The sequence below is a fragment of the Vombatus ursinus genome, unplaced genomic scaffold (genome assembly GCF_900497805.2).
Source record: "Vombatus ursinus unplaced genomic scaffold, bare-nosed wombat genome assembly UNPS02014770.1, whole genome shotgun sequence".
NCBI lineage: Eukaryota > Metazoa > Chordata > Mammalia > Diprotodontia > Vombatidae > Vombatus > Vombatus ursinus.
Window position 1 is genome coordinate 28,287,376 of NW_020954548.1, and position 25,914 is coordinate 28,313,289.

The 25,914-nt window shown below is 40.3% G+C and overlaps 1 protein-coding gene across 5 annotated transcripts in view; it reads left to right on the forward strand.

Annotated features, from left to right (window-relative positions):
* The window catches only part of TBC1D24 (TBC1 domain family member 24), a 42,572-nt gene extending 17,034 nt beyond the window's left edge, over window positions 1-25,538 (forward strand). For 2 of the 5 annotated variants that reach the window (XM_027863261.1, XM_027863262.1), the window contains 8 exons: window positions 6,780-6,894; window positions 16,016-17,048; window positions 18,091-18,108; window positions 20,510-20,668; window positions 22,072-22,135; window positions 22,940-23,035; window positions 23,327-23,555; window positions 24,469-25,538. In XM_027863261.1, the coding sequence (XP_027719062.1) occupies window positions 16,084-17,048; window positions 18,091-18,108; window positions 20,510-20,668; window positions 22,072-22,135; window positions 22,940-23,035; window positions 23,327-23,555; window positions 24,469-24,626 (1,689 nt within the window). In that variant the 5' untranslated portion in view covers window positions 6,780-6,894; window positions 16,016-16,083 and the 3' untranslated portion in view covers window positions 24,627-25,538. The remainder of the gene's footprint in view (window positions 1-6,779; window positions 6,895-16,015; window positions 17,049-18,090; window positions 18,109-20,509; window positions 20,669-22,071; window positions 22,136-22,939; window positions 23,036-23,326; window positions 23,556-24,468) is intronic. The other 3 variants (XM_027863263.1, XM_027863264.1, XM_027863265.1) reach the window with 2 other exon arrangements.
* The last annotated feature ends 376 nt before the right edge of the window (window positions 25,539-25,914 follow it).

The window sequence follows — 25,914 nt, forward strand, 5'->3', positions numbered from 1 at the left end:
GCCCTTCATCTCTGACTTTTGAAATCCTACTGTAATCATTAGTATTTATATAGCACTTTAAAGTTTACAATGCACTCTACTGATAACTCGTTGTATCCTCACAAAAAACCTGGAAGGTAAGTGTTAGAGGTAAGATTTGAATTCAGGTCTTCCTGATGCCAGCTCCAGCACTCTATCCAGCACGCTGCCTAGCTCAGATGCTTTGTCCTCTATTTATCACTGGCACCATATTTTAGGACGGATATTGATAACCTGAAGAGAATCCAGAGAAGGATAATATCAAATTTTGAGAGTAGGAAGGGAACTCAGTAGCCGTCTAGTCCAACTCATATGCAAAACAAATCTCCACTATGACATATCTGACAAGTAGCTATTCTGCTTGAAGAATTTCAAGGTGGAGCAATCTCCAGCTCATTTAGCTAGCAATGCACTGTGCTAAGCATAGAGAGAAAGGCAAAAAACAGTCTCCCTGCTCTCAAGGTGCCTCCCGTCTAAGTTGGGAGACAACATGCAAACAACTATGTACAACCATATATACAGGATAAATGGGAAGTAGTCTCAGAGGTCCGCCACTAAAATTACTGAGGACTGGGAAGGGCTTCTTGCAGAAGGTAGGACTTTAGCTGAGACTTGAAGGAAGCCAGGGAAGTTAGGAGATAGAGATGAGGAGGGAAGGCATTCCAGGTATGGGAAACAGTCAGTAAAGACAGCATGATGTCATATGACATAGGTCTCTGCTGGACATTTGGAATGAAATCCAAGTTCCTGGGGGCTGTGTGGGACTACTGGAAACCGTGGTGTTAAGTAGGGAAGGAGCTGAACCTAGATGGAGCAGGCACAAGGGGTCTCTCAGGTCCTTAGAGTAAAGCTATTAGGTTCTTAGGAGTTTTCCTTTCTAGTTACTCTGTTGATAAAATTCAAACTCATATGTTTAGAAAGAATGATGTTTTGGGTAAGATGGTACCTGGCTCCCACAACTTGTAGAGCCTTTTTGTGTTTTCAGTTTCTGCAAGGTAGAAGAAAAATTGGGAAAAGAAATGAGAATTATGCTGAAAAGAAAATCTGATTTTCAAATACAAGACTCAAGAGAAGCATAAAAAGGTAAACAGGAAAGAAAAAACAGAAGGGATTCAATAAGGGATGTAAACTGTTTACGTCCTTGCACAGGAAGGTGATACTTGTAACTATTAAGAACTTTATCACTATTAGGACAATTAGAAGGAGTATTTGCATAGACAGACAGAGGGTGTGGGTATGAGTTGACAGTTTCTGCAGCTGGGGATGAACTATGAAAATATCAATAATCATGTGTGAAAGGAAAGGATGATAGAGGAACCTGGGGAAGATTTGCTTATGACACTTTCCCTTAACCCTCACAGCATCTGATGAGAAATTTGCTCATTGTTGTCCTAAATTCTGTTTGCCTGAGGGGCAAAAATGTAGGGAAGTTCCTTGTACCTGTTCTGCTATATGCTGCTGAGTTGTCACACTGACCTTTGGTCTCTAGGATCTTGTTGGCTGTAGGGACTAAACTGGCTCTTCCATGTTGCAGCATTATTTTGAGCTCTAATTGGGGTGACATGTAGAGAAGTTGCTAGGTTCTTAAACTCTGGTCCAAATTCTTGTCAATGAAGAACTGCCTCATAGGAGAGAGAACCTTATAAAGAAGGTTCTCATAGACTTTAAATACGGAATTCCCTAACTTAGAGTGGAGAAATTTTAAGCATAAATGACTGCAAGCTAATCAAAGAGGTACCTTTCATTCTTATTAGATAAATATATTAATTTTACTACTTCACTGATCTTTATATTTTTTGTCTTTAGTTTTGAACCTGATAGATCTGGAGGCTAACAAAAAGCTCAGTATAGTGTAGGGTCCCTGAGTTGTCCCCGCACCATGAATAACCAACTCGTGGGGGTATTCAGTTCTTGAACACAAGGGTGTTCTGGGGGAGGGGAGGAAAGAGAATCTGCTTTGTTTGGCAAAACAGTAGCTAAAAATGTGCTTTTTTTCTCCCCTTTTTGTTTTCTTTTAAGTAATGCTTAGTCTGTGGCAGGAATGGGGTTAGTATGGCTAAGGAGAGGTCAGGGTGGGGATAACCTGAGCCACATGAAGTTTCTGTCTGGGAAACAAGCTTGAGCCTAGCATCATAGATTTAGGATTGCAAAAGACTTCAGATAATCTAGTCCAATTTCATTTTGTTGTTCATTCATTTCAGTTTGTGTCTGACTCTTTGTGACCCCATTTGGGGTTTTCTTAGCAAAGCTACTGGAGTGTTTTGCCATTTCCTTCTCCAGCTCATTTTTCAGAAGAGGAAATTGAGGCAGACAGGGTTAAGTGATTTGTCCAGGATCGCACAGCTATCTGAGGCTGGATTTGAACTTAGGTAAATAAGTCTTCCTGACTCCAGGCACTGCACTCTATCAGATGTGCCACCTTGCTCATTTTACAGTCGAGAAAACTGAGGCCCAGGGAGATCAAATGTTTTGCCAAGGGTCATAAAGGCAGTTTTGACTTTAAATCTAATGCTTTTTCCATTCCATGCCACCCATGTCTTTTGTGCCAGGTTTGGGCCACTTTCTCAGTTTGTGTGCTTATAATAAAACAGTAACTAAAATTCCACTTCCTTGAAAATTGGGAGGATTATCAGCCTGAGTGTCAAAAGTGAACTTAGGCTTGTTTGAGGTTTGTTAGACCAGTATTACCTCCTGTAGGAAGAAGAATATGGAAAATAAGCAAGAGCTAGGATTTTTTTTTCAGTCATCTCTAGATGATTATATTAAGTTGTATGTACCACTTTTATGTGTATGTGTATGTGTATGTATGTGTGTGTGTGTGTGTGTGTGTGAGAGAGAGAGAGAGAGAGAGAGAGAGAGAGAGAGAGAAAGAAAGAAAGAGAAAGGGAGAAATATTCATAGTCAAGCAAAACAAATTCCTGCACTGGCCATGTCCAAAAAATATTTGTCTCGATCTTTATCCTAATCTATTACCTTTTGGTCAAGAGGTAAGTAGCGTGTTTCATCATGAAATTCCAGAGTCCTCTGGAATCTGGCTGGTCATTGCATGGATCAGTATTCTTAAGTTTTTCAGAGTTGTTTGTCCTTATAGTGTTGTTGTTTGTATAACTTGTTCTTTTGGTTCTGTTCATTTCATTCTGCCTCAATTCATATATGTTTTCCCAGGTTGCTCTAAAGCTATCCCATTCCTCATTTATTACTATATAATAGTATGCCATTACATTCATATACCATAATTTGTTCAGCCATTCTCCAACTGATGGGCAACCCCTTAGTTTCCTGTTCTTAGCGACCACAAAAAGAAGCTAGGATGATTTCCTTTTTCCAGATGACATGTCCACTAATAGCATTTCTCTGTGACCTCAAGCTTTCCTGTCTTATTTTTTCCCCTTCATAAAAACTACAATAAATCTAAAATCTGATGCCCCAACCTGCCTAAAGAAAATCCACTGGATAGCAGGGCAAAGTCCAGGATAGCAAGAAGTCTTTGGATAACTCCTCCATGCCCTTTGCAAGTCTTCACCTTGCTAACAGGTTACCTGGGTCTGCCTATACTTTGGCAAGCACAGCTCCAGCTCTCCTTCTTCAGTCAGTCCTTTTTAAAGGAGACTTCTAAGGGATGATAAGTGGCTCTGGAGTTTCTAGTTTAATATTCAACCTGAATCTGGGGAGAGCTGGGTGAAGGTTAGTACTCCTCTGGCTAGTGCCTGTCTTGTTTATAAACATGTTTGCCATTAAGAAGAATAATTGGTGGGGTGGGAGTAGGAAGAGAATGGAAACAATACAGTTAAAATAAGATTGTTAAGCTGAACCGAGACTTCTTACAAATTGCAAAAAAAGATAGGCCTAGACTTTACAGAGACCAGTCAATTCTATCCAGAGTGGTTCCAACCTATATAGCCCAATGGTCTCCAAACTTTTTGATCATGTCCCCCATTAGTAACACATTTTAACATGTATCTTCCAATGTGTATATATTTACTTCCTTACAAATATATAATTCACTATTATACTAATAATTGTGTACGTTATAAAACTTATGAGAAGCAACATGGTCTAGTACAGCAGTTCTCAAAATGTGGTCCAGGGAGCTCTGAAGGTCCCTGAAGTTAAAATTTTTTATAATACTAGGACACTTTAATATCTAATATAGCAAATATCAATAGATATAACCCACATAAACAAAAGCTATTTGAAGGGTTTTCAATTTTTAACAGTCTAAAGAGGTCTTGAGTCCAAAAAATGTTAGAACCACTGGTCTGGTGGATACAGATCTGGCCTGAGAGCCAGGCAGTCCTGGCTTTACACCTCTGCCACATGCTGGCACTTATGTGTGACCTTGGGCAAGTCACTTCACTTCTCTCTGCTCTAGGTAGCTCCTTGATACTGGTAGGTCCAAAGAAAGTTACAACCTTTATTGGTGTAAGAATTTGCTTGTCAGGAAGTTCCTATGGCAATAAAACCAGTCTAGTCCCTATCCCTATAAAACTTACACACACACACACACACACACACACACACACACACACACACACACAATGAGGTAAAGACAAAATGATGCTGTGTAGAGGATGGATTGCAGTGGGGAGAAACGTTAGCAAGATAACCGAGTAGGAAGCAATTGCAATAGCCCTGGTAAAGGTGATAAGGGCCCAAACGAAGATGGTGGCTGTGTGAGTGGAGATAGCTATGAGAAATATGGAGTAGAAATGACACATTTTGGTAGTTGATTTGATATGTGGAGTAAGGGAGAGTGAGTAGTTAAGAATGATGCCAAATTCCAAAACCTGGGTAACTGGAAGGACACTGTTGGTATCCTTACAGAAAAAGGAAAATTTGGAAGAGGGAAGTGGGTTGGATGAGGGGAGGGGAACAGACAATACGAGATCTGTAATGATCACAGCCCATTCATGCCTGCTAATACTGAGTGACTCACTTGGTTCCACCCAAAACAAAAGTTAGGGGAGTAGAGAGAGTAAGATGGGGGATGGGAAAGAGGGTTCTTACTCACTGGCTACTATTCCAAAGCTCAAAGCCTGCCACTTTAGGGGTCCCTGAAGCAGTATGGGAATACAGGACACAGAATGGGATATTTTGCCTGCAGCAAAGCAGCAGATGTAGATGAGTAGAGCCAGAAGTAGAAGGAGCTAGAGCTAGGAAGTATTGAAGTTGAAGGGGGTAAAGTAGGGAGGTTGTGAGTGATAATAGACAAGAGAGTGGTTCTTATGTTGTAGAGACAAGCCCATGCTACGTTATCAAGGGGAGGGTGGGATATGATCATTTTCTCACACTCCCACTGTCTCATGCTATGGTCCCCACTTTGGAGATCACTACTGTAGCCACCAGTACCTCCACAATAAAGTTTAGGCCTTGAGGTAAGGTTCCTGATTGTTACTATTGTCTCACCTACAGTACCTTGACTATCAGACTAGAGGATAGCTGGGCTGGGCAACCAAGTTCCCCCTGCATTTAACAAAATCTCAGCCTGATTTTATCCCAAATACAGATACATAAAAGAAATGTATACTGACCATTTTCAAGGCTTTTTCTCTGTGAGCCAGATAATTCTTGTCCTAGCATCAGGCTAGGTAAATTTGTTGGACTTCTTTCAAAAGGACTTTAAGATAAATTGATTTAACCACTACTAGGTCTGTATCCCAAAGAGATAATAAAAAAGGGAAAAGGATCCACATGTAAAAAAATATTTCTAGCAGCTCTTTTTGTGGTGGCCAAGAATTGGAAATTGAGGGGATGTCTATCAGTTGGGGAATGGCTGAACAAGTTGTGGTTTATGAATGTAATGGAATACTATTGTTCCATAAGAAATGGTAAGCAGGCAGACTTCAGAAAAACCTGGAAAGACTTGCACGAACTGATGTTGAATGAAGTGAGCAGAACCAGGAGAACACTGTACACAGTAACAGCAACATTGTGCGATGACCAGCTTTGTTAGACTTAACTCTTCTGAGCAATGCAATGATCTAAGACAATTCCAAAAGACTCATGATGGAAATGCCATCCACATCCAGAGAAAGAACCATGGAGTCTGAATGCAGAATGAAGCATACTATTTTCTCTTTCTTTTGTTGTTTTTTTAATGGATATTTATTTTTTATTAATTTATTTTGAGTTATCAACAATCACTTTCATAAGCTTTTGAGTTTTAAATTTTTCTCCCCCTCCTTCCCCACTTCCCAAGACAGCGGGCAATCTGATATAGGCTATACATATACATTCCTGTTAAACATATTTTCACATTAGTCATGTTGTAAGGAAGAATTAGAACCAATAGAATGAACCACTCTTTTGTTGTTTTTTGTTTTTTTCTTTCTCGTGGTTTTTACCTTTTGTTCAGATTCTTCTTTCACAGCATGACTGATGTGGAAATATGTTTAATAAAACCATACGTGTATTGCCTATATCAGATTGCATGCCATCTTGGGGAGGGGGAAGTGGAGGAAGGGGGGAAAATTTAGAAGTCAAAATCTTGTAAAAGTGAATGTTGAAAACTAAAAAGAAATTAATTAATAATTTAAAACAGAAAAATTGATTTAAAATCAAACTGATTCAATCGCTAGTACCTTGATTTTAATAAACATTTTTTATAAGTGGATACTTTCCTGAATTTGATATAACCATGATGCATCGTCTTCTGAGATCAGAAGGAGGTTCTGTGTGAGGTGAGAGAAGGGAAGAGATGTTGGCTCCCTTTTTAGAAGGCAAACATTTTAAAGGAGTGAATGACTTTTATATTTTTTCAGATGAATTTCCCAGATACATCAGAAATCTGAAAAATGACCTGGTTATTTACCAAAGCTAACTGAAACTGCTATTTTTAACACTACTGGATCAAGTTAACAATCTCCGATTCAAAAGGTCAGTCTCATAGGTTTGTAAAATGTTAGAGCTAGAAGGGACCTTAGGGATTCTTTTGTTTCATAGTCGTGAATGTGTATAGAATATTTTATGCCAAAGAATTAATCACCTGGTGGCCAACCTGTCCATACTTAGCTGGTCTGGTGCTCAGTTAGTGTTTCACATGAAGGTGATAGCCAAAGCCTTTTCAGTTTTGTATGCCAGATGGGGCTTTCATTCTGTTGGAATAGCCAGCCTTCCAGAATTCAGGTCATTCATGGCTAATGTGGGAATTTGTTTTGCATGATTATACATATTTGTAATGGATTTTGTTTTTCTTATCTTGTCAATGGGTGTAGAAGGGGAAAGAGGAAAGGAGAGAATTCAGAATTGGAAATAAAATAAAATTGAATTTAAAAAAAACAAATTCAGGTCATTCCCATACCATGATAAAGCAGCAGAATAAGGTTTTTGCAGTCATGGCAAAATATGACACAGATAAAACTACAAACCTGGGTCTCTGAAGCTCCCTTTAGCTCCCTGCAGTGACAATGGGAAAGACAGGAACAAAATATATTAAGAATCAGTTTTTAACCATCCATAAGCATTAACTTAACTGGTACTTTAAATGTAAAATTCTTATCCAATGACCAGTTCAGCTGATACATTTACATTCTCACTATAAATTTCAAATACAGTGATATAAAGAAGTTACAGCTAAATGGAAGAATGTCTCACAGCTCTTTTCTCTGCAGAAAATGAATAAAGGAATTGGTAAAGTTGGTTTCATCTTGCACGCGTAGACAACATGAAATGTCATTTTATGACCTTCATGAAGTTGGTTGTGGCTTATGTACCAATATCTGTTGAAAAGCATTAGGTAATAGATAAATTCAGCAAAGAACTTGCTGAGAGCCTCCAAACCAAGTAATGTATCTTGACATTCAGTGACTTCAGGGCAAAGAAGAAGGGTAAACGTGGAGAATAGCAAAAATATATTGGAAAATATGGTTTGAAATTAAGAAATGAAAGAGGCCAAAGGATCATAGATAACTTGGAAAGCTCCATCTGTAGATGTGAATACATACATATGTCTGTATGTACTGGATGCTTTTTTAAAATTTTTTTTTTAATTTTCACATTAGTGATGCTGTAAGGAAGAATTAGAACCAATAGGAGGAACCAACAGAAAGAGGAAACAAAACAGAAGAAAAAAAATAGCAAATAGTATGCTTTGATCTGCATTCAAACTCCATAGTTCTTTCTTTGGATGTGGATTGGATGCTTTCTTTAACATAGAGAGTTGGAGCCATTTCCAATTTGATACAGTTTTCAAAAGAATTTCAAATTATCCACAATCATGTAAAAAGTTGTTTCTAATCACTACTAAGAAAATGCAAATTAAAATGATTCTGAGGTTTCATCTCAAACCCAACAAATTAGCAAAAATGTCAAAAGACAAATAGTCAATATTGAATAAGCCATGGGAAGAAAGGCATACTAATACACTGTTGGAGTTGTGAATTGGCCCAACCATTCTGGAAAATAGTTAGAATTATGTGAGAAAAATCATTAAATTACTCATACTCTTTGTCCCAGAGCTCCTTGTTGTTATTGTTCAGTCACTATTAGTCATGTCCAACTCTTCATGACCCCTTTTGGGGTTTTCTTGGCAAATATACTGAAGTAGTTTGCCATTTCCTTCTCCAGCTTATTTTACAGATAAGGAAACTGAAGCAAACAGCTTACACAGGGTCACATAGCTAGTAAGTGTCTGAGGCTAGATTTGAACTCATATCTTACAGATTCAAGGTCTGGCACTCTGTCTACCGTGCCACTTAGCTGCCCCACAGCTCCTACTACTTGACAGAAAAGGTAGCCTCATATATATACCAAAATGTTCAGAACAGCACTTTTGTGGTAGGTGAAAGTAAGGTGAGTGCTCATCAACTGGAAAGTGACTAAACAAATTGTAGTATATTAAATACAATGGAATATTATTTTGCTGTAAAACTGAATTCAGAATAACATGGGACTCATACAAACTGATACAGAATGAAGTTAGCAGAATCAAAAGAACAATACATATGATGACTACAATAATGTAAATGAAAAGAAAAACAAAGCCAAATGCTGAGTAATTATTATGACCAATCTTAGCTTCCTGAAATGAGATGAGGGAAGTACCTCCTTCCTTTTAATAGAGAAGTGGAGGACTACAGGTGCACAACATTTTAATACACTGATGGGTATAATTCATGTGTCTGTTGGTTTTACTTCACTGTTTTTTAATTTATTTCCTGAAAGCTCATTTTGTATGTTATATCCAGAAATAACTGATGATGGAACAAAATTAATATTTTTAAGTTGAAAGGTGCTACAGACCTGGAGAATTTAAACACACACACATACACACACACCATCCAAAACCCTGAAATTGACATCTTAACAGACAAGAAATGACCAGTGACTTTTATAAAGGCCATCTCAGTATCAGTCTGGAGTCAGATCATGAATTAAAACAAAGGTCAAAATTAACAGACTGGAAAAAAGTATAAAAATGAGTTATAACTACATAGCTCCAAACCTGTTTTGACAATCTGTTTTCTCTGAAAAATGAGAAAAGTATAGAAGTAAAATCACTGTTTTTCATTATGACTATTACTTAGACATTTAACTAATATAACAAATTTACTTTCAGTCAACAAATACTGGATCACCTTTCCATTCAGAGACATGGCAACCCAGTGTAACACCAGAATACTACTAGCTCGTTTGCAAACTATTAGAGAGGACGATAATGGGGGGGTGCAGGGGACAGGAGAACTATCATTTTATACAACAAAAAACAAATAATGAAGAGGATAACAAGCCTTCAGAAAACTTGGCTTGAGACTCAACTAAACCAGATCATTCCAAGAGCATTTGCAGATAAAGCTGGAAAGAAGACAACAAATAAATGTGAGATGGAACCAATCTTCCAGAATTTCAATAGTGATCTATCTTCTTAATCTGGGAGACTACAACCATAATATTTGGATGCCACCACTTTGGTACCTCTTAATTACTGAGGGGGTAGAGGTAATAAAAATAGCACTGAAGAAAATGAGGAATTAAAAATGGCACCATAGAAATAGAAAATTAAATTAAGAATTATGACTGAACCGGATCAAATAACATATGGAACAAATCTATTCTGGAGGCAATGCAATTTTAAAGATACTCAGGGATTTTTTTCTTAATGATATCTAAGGAGAAAATTTCAAAAGAATGGAAAAAATCATAGATAATCCATTTTTTGAAAACAGTGACTAAGAAGACATGTTAACTACAACTCACATACCTACTTTCTCATCTGAGATCTGTATATGAATGGTCCATTTATGCAACAAGGTTTTACTTGATGGAAAATATGAAAAGGGATGGAATAGACATACTGTAGCAGATGATTCTTCTTAGTAGATCACAACATCAGTTATACAAACGATTTGGGTATAGAGAATATAAAACCCCACTTTATATATATACATACATATATATATACATATATATATTTTTTTTTTTGCAAAAAATATTTGACTCAGTAGGAAAAAATGTACCCTTAAAGACTCTCCCACAAGGTGCTGTCCCATGCATATGTTAAGATCATTTAAGATTCCTTGATAGCTATAACCACCAAGAGAATTTTTATTCAGTTATCCTCTGTCAGTATCAAGTGACTGTCAAAATAGACCTGTTCTCCACAAAGGTGTTCACCAGTGCCAAGAAAGATGTCCTGTTCAAAGCCCAAATGAAAGAGGGAATCCCTATAGATAGTGAAGTGGTCCATATGTTCCTGTTTAAAGATGACATTGTGCAGATTCCACAGAACCAATTCTACAGGGCCTCCTCCATGGGATCCAGGGTCACTCTAAAGAAATTTTCCTTCCCATACAGGAAAAACATGTATTGCCCAGATTTATGAAGTTAGATGAGCAACTCTTTGCATTAAATAGGTGCTGTCAGATGGACAATAAGCTGGGCTTAGAATTGAATAGGAGAATGCAAGTAGAATGTAAACCTATTGAGGGCAGGGACTGTTTTATATTTAATCTGTGTATCCCCATTGCCAAAAGCACTGTGCCTTAAATGTAGTAAGCACTTAATAAATTCATGTTGAATAATTGAGGAAATGCTAGATCCTGTTTGGGAAATTGCACAATGCAATTTGCAGAGCACACTGCTCCCTGCTGCTAAGGTACATGTTTTAAACATTATTATCCCAGTGATGATAGGTGGTAACAAATCAGGGAATAATGCCACAATATCAATAATCAAAGTTATACTTTACCCAAAAGACAACATAAAGCCATATGATTGGTGTTAATACCTTGTGGCATATCACCAATGGTGACTTACAAGTAAGTAGAGTCGGGGCAGCTAGGTGGAGAAGTGGATAAAGCACTGGCCCTGGATTCAGGAAGACCTGAGTTCAAATCCGGCCTCAGACACATAACACTTACTAGCTGTGTGACCCTGGGCAAGTCACTTAACCCCATTGCCTAGCCAAAATAAAACAAAACCAAAAAAAAATAAAAAAGAAAGAAATGAGGCAAAAGATGGCCTAGTGTGCCTTCACAAAAAAACAAAAACAAAAACAAGTAAGTAGAGTCAAAGACAACAGGAATAATGTATGACTAAAAAGAACATAGTGTTGTTATGTATGAAGAGCATCAGATAGATAGTCTGAATGTTGTATTGGTGACTATGAAATATCAAAAGACTTAGCACTGGGTGGATCTTTTATGGAGGACTTGTGAGAGACCACTGACAAGAGTTGCACAGGCTAAGAAGGCATAGATGGCTTGTAAACTGTGTCAAGATCCACAGATGAGCTCTTGGAGCCATCAAAATGAACATGTTAGGATAGACATCATGGCATAATGGAAGGAGTGAGTGCTGGGGAGGCTGTCAGGAAGACCTGAGTTCAGATCCTATCTCTGACATTTACTAGTTGAATAACCATAGGCAAGTCACTTAATCTTTCTGATCCTAATTCAAGTCACTTAATCTTTCTGATCCTAATTTTTGTTATCTCTAAAATGAGAATGATAAAAATATACCTAACTCAAGGTTGTTATGAGACCCAAATGAGGTGATAGTGTCTGCAAAACACTTAGCTGACATTTATATAGAACTTAAAAATTTTGCTAATAATCATGAGAATATTAACCTGCAGCCAAAACAGATAAAAAAAAATTTCACTTTAGAAGTGCTAAGTTTCAGGTATTGGGACTTCCAGATGGAGATAACAAGAAAGCATTTGGAAATATAGGACCTAAACTCAGGGCACAGGGCAGACTGAATATATGCATTTGGGAATCATCTGCTTCAAGGTCATAATTTAAGCCATAGGAGTAGATGAGATTGCCTTTGGAGAAAACTTAGATAACAGGGCTGAGGACAGAGTTTTGAGGGATATCTATACTTAATAGGCAAGAGGAATCCAGTGACAGAAATCAAGAAGGAATAATCAGAGGAAAGAAGAAACCTAGGAGGGCACAGTGTCATGAATTCCAAGGAAGAAAAGAGTATTAAGAAAGACTCAAAAAAATAAAAGGCTCAATACTCTCATACTTCAGAAGGGTTAAGGAGTATGAGCGTGGAGAAGAGACTATTGAATTTGGTAATCAAAGAGATTATTGGTGTCTTTCAAGATAACAGTTTCAGCTGAGTGATGGGAACAGAAACCCAGATTACTTGGGATTAAGAAAAGAATAGTGATAGCAGTCTACATCTCCTACTTGAAACTTGCCTTTTAGAAATAAAGGCTTTATTTTTTATGTACTAGTCAACTGTCTTCTCATCACTGTGTAATCGAGCATGTTATATCCAGCAATATATCCATAGTTTGGGAACTGATGCTAATAATCTCTGTTTTTATGTTTTGTTTTACTCCTACAGTCCTTTCCAGCTGTAAGAGATGTGACTCTATAATTCCCAGACCAAAACTAACTGCTTGATTATTCATAGAAGTAGAGCTCATGAATGGAAAAAAGAAAGAACTAAATCTACACCAAGTGTGATGAAAGTTAAACAATGATCATTTGATCGGTCCAAGTTGAAATCAATCTATGTGCCAAAGTTTGGCATAATTTAATGTTCCATATCTAGATGCTATGTACCCAACTGGTAGAATGCTAAATAATTTACTCCCCCAACACACTTAAAGTTAATTTTTCAGTTTTCAAACTAATTTAGCCTGACAAGCATCTTTTTGTCTAATGAAAATTTTTATACTAAATCAAGTAACGATATTTTCTTTGGTTTTCCTAAATTACCTGTAGAGGAGATTGTGGCAACCCTTTTGTTGCAACCTGTTCCTAGCAAGCACTTTTTAGGAAATTTTTCATAAAGATGAGAGGTAGTGTAATATAGTAGAGAATTGGACTTGAAGCCAGGAAGATCTGAGTTTTAGTCTTGGTTATGTCAAATACTGACTTGCAACCCTTAGCAAATCATTTAACCTCTCAGTGTTGTAGGCAACTCTCTAAGACTAAGTTGCAGAAAAGATATTGACCCGAATTGGTAAAGGGAGTTTCCTCACTTGGGAGTTCTTTATACCAATGTTTTTAAACATCTAACTCATTTAAATAGACAGACCCTATTTTCTTTTTTTTCTTTTTTATTAATTTATTTTGAGTTATCCACAATCACTTTCATAAGCTTTTGAGTTTTAAATTTTTCTCTCCCTCTCTCCCCACCTCCCTCCCCAAGATGGCACACAATCTGATATAGGCTATATATATACACATTCCTATTAAATATGTTTTCACATTAGTCATGTGGTAAGGAAGAATTAGAACCAATAGGAGGAACCACAAGAAAGAGAAAACAAAACAAAACAGAAGAAAAAAAAAGAGCAAATAATATGCTTCCATCTGCATTCAAACTCCATAGTTCTTTCTTTGGATGTGGATAGCATTTTCCATCATGAAACTTTTGGAGATGTCTTAGATCCTTGCATTGCTGAGAAGGGCTAAGTCTATCAAAGTTTGTCATTGCACAACGTGGCTGTTACTGTGTACAACATTCTCCTGGTTCTGCTCACTTCACTCAGCATCAGACCATACAAGTCTTTCCAGGTTTTTCTGAAGTCCACTTGCTCAAAATTTCTTATAGTACAATAGTATTCCATTACATTCATATACTACAACTTGTTTAGCCATTCCCTAATTGATAGGCATCCCTTCAATTTCCAATTCTTTGCCACCACAAAAAGAGCTACTATAAATGTTTTTGTACATGTGGGTCCTTTCCCCATTTTTATGATCTCTTTGAGATACAGCCCTAGAAGTGCTATTGCTAGATCAAAGGGTATGTACATTTTTATAGCCCTTTGGGCATAGTTTCACACTGCTCTCCCAAATGGTTGGATCATTTCACAACTCTGCCAGCAATGAATTAGTGTGCCAGTTTTCCCACATCTTCTCCAACATTTATCATTTTCCTATTTTGTCATGTTAGTCAATCTAATAGGTGTGATGTGGTACCTCAAAAGTTGTTTTGATTTGCATTTTTCTAATCAATAGTGATTTAGATAGAGCATTTTTTCATATGACTATAGATGACTTTAATTTCTTCATCTGAAAACTGCCTGTTCATATCCTTTGACCATTTATCAGTTGGGGAATGACTTGTATTCTTATAAATTTGACTTAGTTCTCTACGTATTTTAGAAATGAGGCCCTTATCAAAGATACTGGTTGTAAAAATTCTTTCTCAGTTTTCTGCTTCCCTCCTAATCTTGGTTGCATTGGCTTTGTTTGTGCAAAAACATTTCAATTTGATATAATCAAAATTATCCATTTTGCATTTTATAATGTTCTCTATCTCCTATTTGGTCATGAATTCTTCTGTTCTCCATAAATCTGACAGGTGAACTATTCCTTGCTCTCCCAGGTTACTTATAGTATCAGCCTTTATATCTAGATCATGAATCCATTTTGACTTTATTTTGGCATATGATGTACGATTTTGTTCTATGCTTAGTTTCTGCCATACTCTTTTCCAGTTTTTCCAGCAGTTTTTGTCAAATAATGAGTTCTTATCCCAGAAGCTGGGGTCTTTGGGTTCATCAAATAGTAGATTACTATAGTCATTGACTACTGTGTCTTGCATACCTAACCTATTCCACTGATCCACAGACCCTATTTTCAAGACTTTCTAAAAATTCCTCCCAAATGTGTGGTCTCGTATAGTCTTTGATCAAGTGATACTGACCTCTGGCTTTTCCACAAAGACACTCCATCTCTCAACTCTAGGCTTTTTCTCTGGCTGTACTTCATGCTTGGAATGCTCTCCCTTTTCACTTCCATATACTGGTCTCCCTGGTTTCAATTAAGTTTCACCTAAAATCTAACCCTTTTCAAGAAGCTTTTCCCAACACTTCTTAATTCTCGTGCCTGCCCTCTCTTAATTATATCCTATTTATCATATGTGTGTGTGTGTTTATCTACCCCCACCCCAGTAGACTGTGAGTTTCTTGAAGACAGGGACTATATTTTGCCTTTTTTTTGTATGAATAGAATTGAGTAGGGTGCCTGATACTTAACACATTAGTTATTGGACTATTTGTGTCTGACCTGTGGTAGAGCCTTCCAAGCTTCTGTTGGTGTGATAAGCCATAGTTGAACACATTGGACCTTGACCCAAACACAGTGATGTCATTTTTGTCCTTTTCAAGAATGAAGGACACCCAGTAACCAACCAACCATTAATTAATCCAGCTGCTCTGGTAAGCAAATTGGAGTTATGTGAGAAAAATTACTGACCTGTTCATACCCTTAGTGCCAGTGTTCCCCATATTAAGCATAGACACCAAGGAAGTCAGATATATAAAGAAGGCCCCGTGAACCATAAAATATTCATAGTACTCTTTCTTTGGTAAGAAACTGTTGGGAACAAGGTAGCTTCTTATCTGTCATTCAACTAAAATTGCTTTCTCCAAATTTACTATTGGTTCCTTAATTATTCCTGTTTCCCTTATTAAAACAAGCAAACAAACAAACTACACCAAATGTGTGGTCTCTACAGTGGGGCAAATAGAAGAAAAACCTCTAAGATGGGTAGAGTTTTAAAGTCATTGTTTTTTCTTCTCCAGGTACAAGGCTGTGCTACTAAGATAAGGCCATTCCCCTTATTACTGCCTTTGAGGAACTTCTCTGAGGCATGGATACTCCAGAGTACAACCGCTTTGTGGATCCAGAGAAAATGGAAGCTATGATCCCAGATGAAGGACCCAAGGACATGATAAGCACAGACTTCCAGGAGATAAAACAGTTGGCACGCCAGGGCTACTGGGCCCGAAACTACACTCTTAGGGGAAAAGTTTACCAAAAGCTGATTGAGGACATTCCATGTCGAACAGTCACACCAGATGCCTGTGTGTACAGTGACATTGTAGGAAAGATTGTGGGCAAACACAGCAGCAGTAACCTCCCTCTGCCTGAGTTTGTGGACAATAGTCTGGTCCCAAGCTACTGTCTGAATCCACAGGGAGAAGAAGCTGTTCGAAAGATTCTCTTGTGTATTGCTAACCAGTTCCCTGACATTTCCTTTTGCCCAACACTTCCAGCAATTGTCGCCCTACTCCTGCACTATAGCATTGATGAAGCAGAGTGTTTTGAGAAAACTTGTCATATCTTGGCTTGCAATGACCCCAGCAAGAGATTTATTGACCAGAGCTTCCTCGCTTTTGAGTCTTCTTGTATGACATTTGGGGACCTTGCTAATAAATACTGCCAGGCGGCCCACAGAATGGTGGTAGAATTGTCGGAGGATGTATTACAGGTCTACTGTGACTGGCATCGGTGGCTCTTTGGGGATCTGCCATTCAGTTACTTTGCCCGAGTCTTTGATGTATTTATGGTTGAGGGTTACAAGGTGCTCTACAGAGTTGCTTTGGCAATTCTTAAGTTCTATTGCAAAGCAAAAGCTGGGCAGCCTCTGGACTCAGACAATGTGAAACAGGATATCCGTGTGTTTGTCAGAGACATCGAAAAGTCAGTATCCCCTGAGAAGCTACTGGATAAATCCTTTGCCATTCGTCTCTTCTCCCGGAAGGAGATCCAGCTCTTGCAGATGGCCAATGAGACAGCTCTGAAGCAGAAAGGGATCACGGTCTATAACAAGAGGTGAGGTAATTAATTTGGTTCTCAGTCCACACCTCAAAACCAAGGGCAGTCTTTCCCATCCTCTCCCTTTTCCTTTAAAATAAGGGTAGGTTGATATTCTGGGGAGTGTGGCACCAATGTCTATGTACTGAACACAGGAAGTTTGTGCTGATAAGAGGAGCAGACATGTATAAAATGATTTTGTGTGTGAATCTGGGCTATGAGTTATCTCAGTGTCCTTCTCTTAGTGAACCTGAAGACTATTGGGTATATTCCCATTCAGCCCCAAGGTCCTTCTAAATAAAAATCATGGGCAGCTAGGTGGTGCAATGGATAGAGCTCCTGCGTTGGAGTCAGGAGGATCCAATTCAAATCTGGCCTCAGACACTTGACACTTACTGGCTGTGTGACCCTGGACAAGTCACTTAACCCCAATTGCCTCACCAAAAAAAAAAAGTAAAAATAAAAAACTAAAAATCGTTAGAGTTTATCATTTTTATAAAAGTGATGACCCAAAGGTCATATATCCCATCTGTGAGAGAATGGTGGGCGTGGGGCAAAAGGAGACTGGACAACCTTTGGTCTATCTCATTTCTCTGGGAACTTGAAGTTCATCTGGGCTTGAGAGATTGGATTGGTTTCTAGGGAAAGTCCAAGGTGCCTTCAGTCATTATTGAGACTGTGAATTGCCTTTTAGGCTACTCAGAAGCTACTACAGCTGCTACAGTGCATTAGTGGCCTTCAAACTCTGGGTCCCATTACTATACTCCCTGTTGTTTCTTAACCAAATTATACACCTCTCTGCAGAACAGTCCCTTAAAGATACTAGCTGGAAAGTCAACATTGCAGTGCTTGTAGGTATCCTAGGGTTAAACTCCTACATCGTCGAGGGCCATCCTTGTCTATGACTAGGTGACTATGTTCAAGAAGTAATATGTTTACATCTTTCTCTTTAGGCCTATGCAAAGAGCTTACTGTGAATCTAGGGACTTATTGTTAATCTTTTCCTATCTGTCTCATTTTTTCTTCAATTCCATGTCCACTGCCTCCTCCTGTTTTTTAGTGTTTCATCTTCTCAAAGGTAGGTTTGAAAACTCAATCTTTTGCTTCTCTTGTCTGTCTTTTCTCTGCCAGTTTTTGAACCCTGCCTCACTAGTGCTATCTGCCAACTCTGTGTGTGCGTGTGTGAGTGTATCTGTGTCTGTGTCTGTGTCTGTCTGTCTGTCTGTCCTATGCTTGGCTGATTCTCCATATCCTGCTTCACTGATGCTATCTGCCCGTCTGTGCTTGGCTAACTCTGGGACCTTGCCTTATTGATGCATCTGCCTATCTGTCTAATCTGTGCTTGCCTGACTCTTGGACCCTGCCTTGCTGATGTGGGGACTGGTTCATGGGAGTTGGGGAAAGCAGCCCAGGGAACCTGTAAATATGGTCCAAAGGGTGAAAACTTCAACACAAGCTAGGGTCACCTTGATGCCCCCAGTTCTGCTTTGTGTAAAATGAAAACATTCCAGGTTTGTGGGTGAGAGCATATGAAGTAACAGACAAAATGGGCAGGCACGTGGGAAAGAGTGAAGCATTCCATAAAATGTGGCTTCTCATCAGGATCTTTGGAAATATCAGAGCACTAAGTTTCCCTTCCTCTGAGGTTATATGTGACCTCAAATTCCTGTCCCCAAAGCACCAAAGAATGTACTATGAAAACTATACAAGCTTTAATGCAGAAAGCATAAATCCAAATGAGAACCTTTGTTTGAAGTGTGGATCCTTATTAATTGGGAAAGGAAAGGGGGGAGCCTGTGATTAGTTCAATAAGCTTAGGGTGTCAGCAGCCTGGTCATACACTGTACCAGCTCTTTGATCTGTAAGTGACAGATATCATTACTATAGTTCTCTGTACTAGAGTAGAATGTTAGGAAGTTTTGTGGAACAAAGAAGGTGAACTGATGTGTGAGTTAGAAGCATCGCTTGTTTTACTTTTTGGAATAGCAAGTTCTTGATGTGAACTGCAGTGCAACAGTACAAAGGAATGAGTGACTCTGCACAGTGGCTAAATTTATCAGCCCAAAGTCAGATTGTGGCTGGTATAGGTGAGTGAAAGTGGGGCCCAGACCAAGCTGGACTGAAAACGCTCTCTCAGCCAAAGATTGCGTGGATGGATCTGGGCTATAGATATGCCTTTCTTGACAACTTTGAGTTTCAGTGTTGCCTCCCTCTCAGTGAGGTAAACCCAGTATTCTAGGTTGTGAAGGAGAATAAGAGTGGGTACAGTCTCAGAGGTCTCAGGTGAAAGACACAATAGAAGGAGGAGAGGGTCCAGGTCCTGATTGTCTTTCCTTTGGGATTGCATTTGGTCCAGGGACAAGGAATGGAGGCAAATAGATTTAAGACCTTTTGCTAGAAATAAGAGACTTGAGGGGCTTCCCTACTCCCTAATTAGAGATTTCGCCTCTCAATCCTCTTTTGCTCACTGTTGTTCTCTTGGTCCTTTTTCCCCTTGTGTTGTGCATATCCTAGCCCTAGGTTCTTTAACTACCTTCCTACTGAGCCTATTCCTTTTAGAGGATTTACTTTCCAAGCCAGAGAAATTAGCATTCGTGGAGATGACTTGTCCTTCCCTGAACTGACAAAGCTGTTGAGGTCACTTGTCTGAATAGTAAGTACTTACTAAAGTTTTGTTGATTCTTGGATGAGTGGAAAAGTAAGGTTCATCTTTTCATTTTTCACATTAAAACTGTCAGAGCAACAGAGGCGACCTTGGAGAGATTCCTAGAGGGGAAGAATTTCAACTCTGGGAATTCAAGCATGTGGAGGGTTCTTCAGATTGGTTTCCAAGTGGGAACTACAACTGTAGTCTTGAAGGAGCAGTCCATTCTGAAAGAAATGTGAGATGTGTGTGCCTGGGAAGTCTGCTTTGTCCCTGAGCACAGTGGCATGGAGTTTTTTTTTCTTGAGTTTGAAGATCTCAATTCAATTCAACAAACATTTTTTATTGCCTTATTATGAGGCAGGCACAGTGCAGAGTGCTTGAAATACAAAAAACTAAATAATCCCTGCCTTCAAGGAACTTAATTCTACCAATAGTTTATACTTTTCTGTATTCACATAGAGCTATCATCTGAACAGGAAGGATAGGTTCTGGCCTCTTGAATATATATGTATGACTTGACAGAACTGGTTGCTCTTGCCTTGAGACTTTAAGGGAAAGAAGGACTCCATCTTATACGTAGGCTGAATTCTTTCACAAGTAAGGGAATAGTGTCTCCAGTAACTTTAGAATTGATGTTGCCTGTACTAGCTACAACACTGACCACCACTTTTCTCTCTCACCTCTTTCTTCCCATGCAGACTGGGAACTCCCACAATGGAAGTTCCATTCAAGCCTGGTCCCAAAATACCATTCTTTTTCCTAGTTTGGCTGCCTGGGAGGCTTCATGGTATGTGGCCACCTTGGAATTCTAAACTCATCTCCCCTCCCCCAGGCAGTTCGTGCACTTGGCTGTTCATGCTGAGAATTTCCAGTCAGAGATTGTCACTGTGAAGGAGATGCGAGACATCTGGTCATGGCTCCCTGAACGGTTTGCTCTCTGCCAGCCTCTGCTGATTTTCTCCACTATGCAGCATGGATATAGCCTGACAAGGTAACCCTATTCAGCCATGCCCTGTCCATGTAGGATCCCAGGGCTAAGGATTTGAATGACTTTTCTCTCATTCAGCTCTTCTATTGACAGCATGGAAAGAGAAATAATGGAGGGGAAGTTGGGGCCCTAGCCTTGACTCCTCCATACTTCCCTGGGTCAACTAAGTGGTAATTAGGGTACTGAAAGGGATGAAGCTCATTTCCTTGCTGCCTGGGGCCCTAATGTCCTGGGGTGAGGCCTTCATACCAATGGTCATAGAAATCTTAGTAACTTCTTATCTAGGATCAACATGTCCTTCCCTTCTTTGGCTTTAGGCTTTACTGCCCTAGAGTGATTAAGCTCAAATAAATATTATTCTTGGGTCCCTGTTATATCTTTCCATGGACCAGAAATCTTAGAGGATAAAGGAGAATACATGGATGGGCTTTGCCCTTGAGAAACTTACTGATTGGTAAAAATGAGAAGAACATTCAAACAGCAAGGCATAGCTGATTCTATCCCATTTCTTTTGACCAAAAGCCTGAGGGAACTAGATGCTGGATTAAGTATGTTAGCTGCTGGTCTCTTTCAGAGCATTATCAGAAAAGGCTCCTCCAACCCCAGCTACTCCATTTTGCCCCAGGCCATGGGAGGGGATTACTGATAAGGTCCACTATCTCTCTCGGGTCACTGCCAGGTACTAGATGGGAATCTGCCAGGTAGAGAGGGGACTGTAGTGTCAGTGCCATTGCTTGGCCTTCCCAAAGCAGAGATACTATGACTCTAATCATAAATGTTCTAGGAAAGGAGATGCCAGCAATCTGCCTTGGCTAACTCCCGTAGGCAGCATCTGCCAGCCCCAATTCAGACACCAAGCAGCCTGAACCACATTTCTTAGTCCTTTCCAACCACTGCAGAACAGCACGTGCCAGGCCTGGCCTCTAAGAAGATTCCAGCCCAAGGCCTCAGGAAGGGTGGAGAGGAGACATAGTTGGCACCAGTTCAGTCCGCACCTGTTTTCTTTCTTTCCTGCAGTGTAATTCCCCCCCGCCACACACACACACATATGCTATTTTATTAAGCAAAGTGTAAGTTTTTCTTAGGCAGGGACCAAGTGTCCTGTTTCTTTTGTGTCCCTTACGGCACCTATTTAGTTTTGTCTACAGTAGGAATGCTGCCGAGAAACTTGACCTGAGCTGTAGGTGCTTTTGCAGAGCTGCTGATCTGCCATGGTGGTGTTCCTCAGCCACTTTGACCTGAAGAGAAAAACTGGACCTTTTTCCTTACCTCCTTACCCCCCTCACCCCCAGCCTGAGCTCCCAACCAACAGAGATAGCTTGTCTTCTTTATCCTTCTTTATCCCCTTCAGTACATCATGGGTGGCACCATAACTACTGCCACTGACATGTCATTTCTGCCTGCAGGCTTTATTACCACTGTGATGGACATGAGCCAACTCTCCTTCTCCTCAAGACAACAACGAAAGAGGTAAGGAAGGCTAGAGACCTGAGGCTTTGGATACAGTCTTATTGCTGACATTTCTAAACTTAGCTCTTCCTGATCATATTATGGCTCTGACTAATAAGAGGGGATTGGGAGAAATGGAGGGTGGTGAGCAAAGCATGGAGCCCCTGGGTGGAAGGATGCCTCTAGAGTATACATGAGGGGGGGATGTTTCAGACTAGGAACCTGAGTTTAGAAAAAGAATATTTGTGGAAATGGTAACTTAATCAAAGAGACATATTTTAATGTTAGTATTTCAAATGTTTTGACAGGTAGACTGGAGGTGGGGGGTTGTGGGGGGGGGTGTTCTTTGACAGGAAGGCCCTAGAAATCACATTCTATCAGTACACTATATTAGGAATTTGCTCTGTCTTTGAGGATATTAAACTCAAGGGGTTCTGGAGCAGGGAGAAAGGTATTCTTGCCTTGTCACTGTGGGACCTTGAGAATTGGGGTCTGAAGAAAGTTGTACCTCTAGCACTAATATCTTTTATTCTTTGTGTCTAAGTTGTGAGCAGGTGCCTGGAGCTTCTGTCTCTGTCCTGCTCCATTTTAGAGATCTCTGAGAAATAACCATTTATAGGGACTAGCAAGAGATCTAGGCATTTAAACCCTGAGGGGAAATGGGAGCTCAGACCCTTTGGGTAGAGTACTGACTGGTTCATTAGCTCCTCTGATAGTTATGAGCCTCCATCCTTTTACCTGGGGAATAACTAGTGTGGGAATTGTTGGGTCTTAATTGTTGGGAGACTGATGTGAAGGTTGGAGTTTCACATTCTCTTTTTCTAGGTTTGTGGTGCTTACCTGTCGACAGATTGGAGGGATCGAAATAAATTTGGAGGCAAGCTGAGCTTCTTTGGGACTGGGGAGTGCTTTGTGTTTAGGGTGAGTGGGCCTTAGTATGAAGGAGCAGGACACTGATGACAAATAAGCACGAAACCTTTAGGGGGGAGTTTAATCTCTTGGGCAGTGTGTGTGCTGATTGGTTAACTGTGCCCCACCCCCAAAGAGGTGTGAGCCACGAGGACTCTCAGGGTGAATAGGCACCTGATAATGGGTCATGACTTTGGGGGGGAGTGAGCATTTTAGCCCTTTTGGCTTCCCTTACCCAGTCCCTGGCCCCTCATTCAGGCCTCAGACCTTTATTCTGATACTTTTGTTCCCTCATCTCCACAGCTGAAGCCAAAAGTTCAACGATATGTGTGGGTAGTGATAAAACACCCAGAGCTGGCCAAGAACCAGAATTCAGCCTCAGAACCTACAACTTCAAGTCTCCAGCTCAGCCACACAGACTCCACAGACCCCTCAAAACGGCTCTCACCTTTCTTGGCCGCTCGGCACTTTGGTCTTCCTTCAAAAGCTGAATCTCTGTTCATGGCTGGATCCAATGAATGCATCATCATAGGTGATATGCTACCCTGCCATGTTTTCTTCTACCATTCCAACCTTGATTCTCCCATATTTTTCTCTTCCTCCTACGTCTTGACCTTTTCCCTGCTACTCTCTCTCCTTTCCTCCCTCCCACCCCAGCCATACAACATGTGTGTACCTCCATATCTGCCTTGAGTATTCTTCCCTCCACGTTTAGTCTAGGATCATATATTTAGAGCTGGGATGGGCCTCAGAGGTCATCTAATCCAAGCCTGTCATTTTATCGGAAGGAAACTGAAGCCAAGAGAGGTTAAGTAATATTTGCCCAAGGTCACTCAGGCTAAAGTGGGTTCCCTTTCTATCCATTCCTATACTTGCTTACCCTCCCAAGGTCACTCAGGCTGGATTTCCTTCCAGATTCTTACCACCCCAGAGGTTGATGCTGGTTCCCTTTCTGGGTATGACCAAAGCACTGGGGCTTGAGGGAGAGTGATGGTATTTGGGGGAATCTCAAGTCTAGCACTGCTCTGCTTTTGGTCTTCCAATAGCCCTCCACCAATGCCAACTGAGCACCTCTGTCCTCAGCCTTAGCTCAGCTACATTGCAGGGTAAACCTTGCCTATGTGTGGGGGAGTTGGTAGTAGTAGAAACAACACTTTTACATGGTAACAAGAGATAATATAATATAAGTGCTGGAAGTTCAGAAGTAGGCTAGAAGAATCAGATTTGTTGTGAAAGACATGCTGACTTTTCAGGTGCCATTAAAATAGTCAAGTGAAGAGGACTAGTTGGCAGTTGGAAATGTGCTGAGGCTTAAGTTGGACTTTATGCACGTTACTCCTAAAGTGATGGTGATAGTTCGAAGCCATATGGATAAATTTGCCAAGTAAATATTATAGCCAGCAGTTATTTTCTAGCTATAGCTGCTGACCTTTTTATCTTCACAGGTGGTGGAGGTGGTCAGGCTCTGTACATCGATGCGGACCTGAACCGAGGCCACACAGGACATTGTGAAACCTTTAACAATGAGCCTCTGTGCTCTGAAAACTTCCTCATCTCTTCCTTAGAGGTATGGGGCTTCTGGAATGCTGACATACAAGAATAGAAACAGCCACACTCGCCAGTCCCTGCAAGGAAGACAAGGACATTCAGGGGCTTCCAGCACAGGAGGAAGGCTACTCCAGGATTGACTTCTCCATTTTCAGGTCGTGATCTTGGATAGAAGCACAAGGCCCTGTGATCTTTTAGGGGGTCTCTCTCCATCCTGGCTTTCTATGATGGCTACTGACCCCTCTGAAAAGTCAGCCTATAGTCAAGAGTTCCTGAAACTTCCCTTCTCTTCATCCCCTAGGGAATGGGTTAGTTTGAGCTGGAGCCTGTTATGGGGATCAGATCATTTCTGGAGACAGACTCAAGCCTTGCCCCATCTGCTTAGAGACTTTGGTGTAATCCAGAGTCCTGTCTCCTCTTGGGACAGAGCCCATGGATGGTGTTGAGGGACAGATAAATAGCAAAGATAATACTATGTGAACCAATTCCAAGGTCATACCTAGGCTCTCTGGCTGGTCCTGAACGGTGGGCTGGTGGGGTGGGGGAAGGAACCTTTGTTCTAAGGGTAATTCAAGGTGCAGATGAACAAAGGCCCTTGCATAGAGTCCTCTGCAATAGCCCAGGAAGTCACCAGCCTTCCCTAGATGTAGCCCTTGGGGCCACCCTTTTCCTCTCTCAAATCATAGGCTCAGATGTGAACAAACAATCCTCCCAACAGGCACCTTATCTTTCTGGGTTTTGGAGAAAGCTCAAGTCCAAGAGACAGAAGTCGTCAGAGGGGATGGAATTAACCTCTGGATCCTGGAATTAGCACTCTCTACACAAATCCCTCATGTCTTCATAGCTGTCTGAGTACCCATTCACCTTCCTCCCTTATCTAGGTATCTTGGTCCCTCTATACCCTCAAAAGAAATCTCATTATATGTGTATATGTCTCTTCCTTTAACACTGAATCTGGTTGTCTGTGCCTGGGTGTTTGTCCTGTTCTTTTTCTTTGGGATCCTGATTTCTCCTCTTTCTGGAGGAAGAATGGGATGAAGGATGGGTGTTTCTGAGGTTACTCTCCACAAATCTCTGATACTGGGACCTGAAGAACAGTGGTTTCATTGCCTCACCAGGGCTTATGCACCATTACTCTGCTACTCCTTGGACTTTGGTGCCCCCATGTGGTTCTTTTGCTCTTTGCCGTAATAGAGAGTGAGAAAGAGGGTGACCTCTGGTGACATACTTATCCTTGGGGTATATAAGAGAAGATCTGCTCTCCTTTGGTTGGATAGTCTTGTCCCAAGCTGCCTCTTGTTCAGGATTCCAAAAAGCCAACCGAACTACGTTATGGAAAAAGA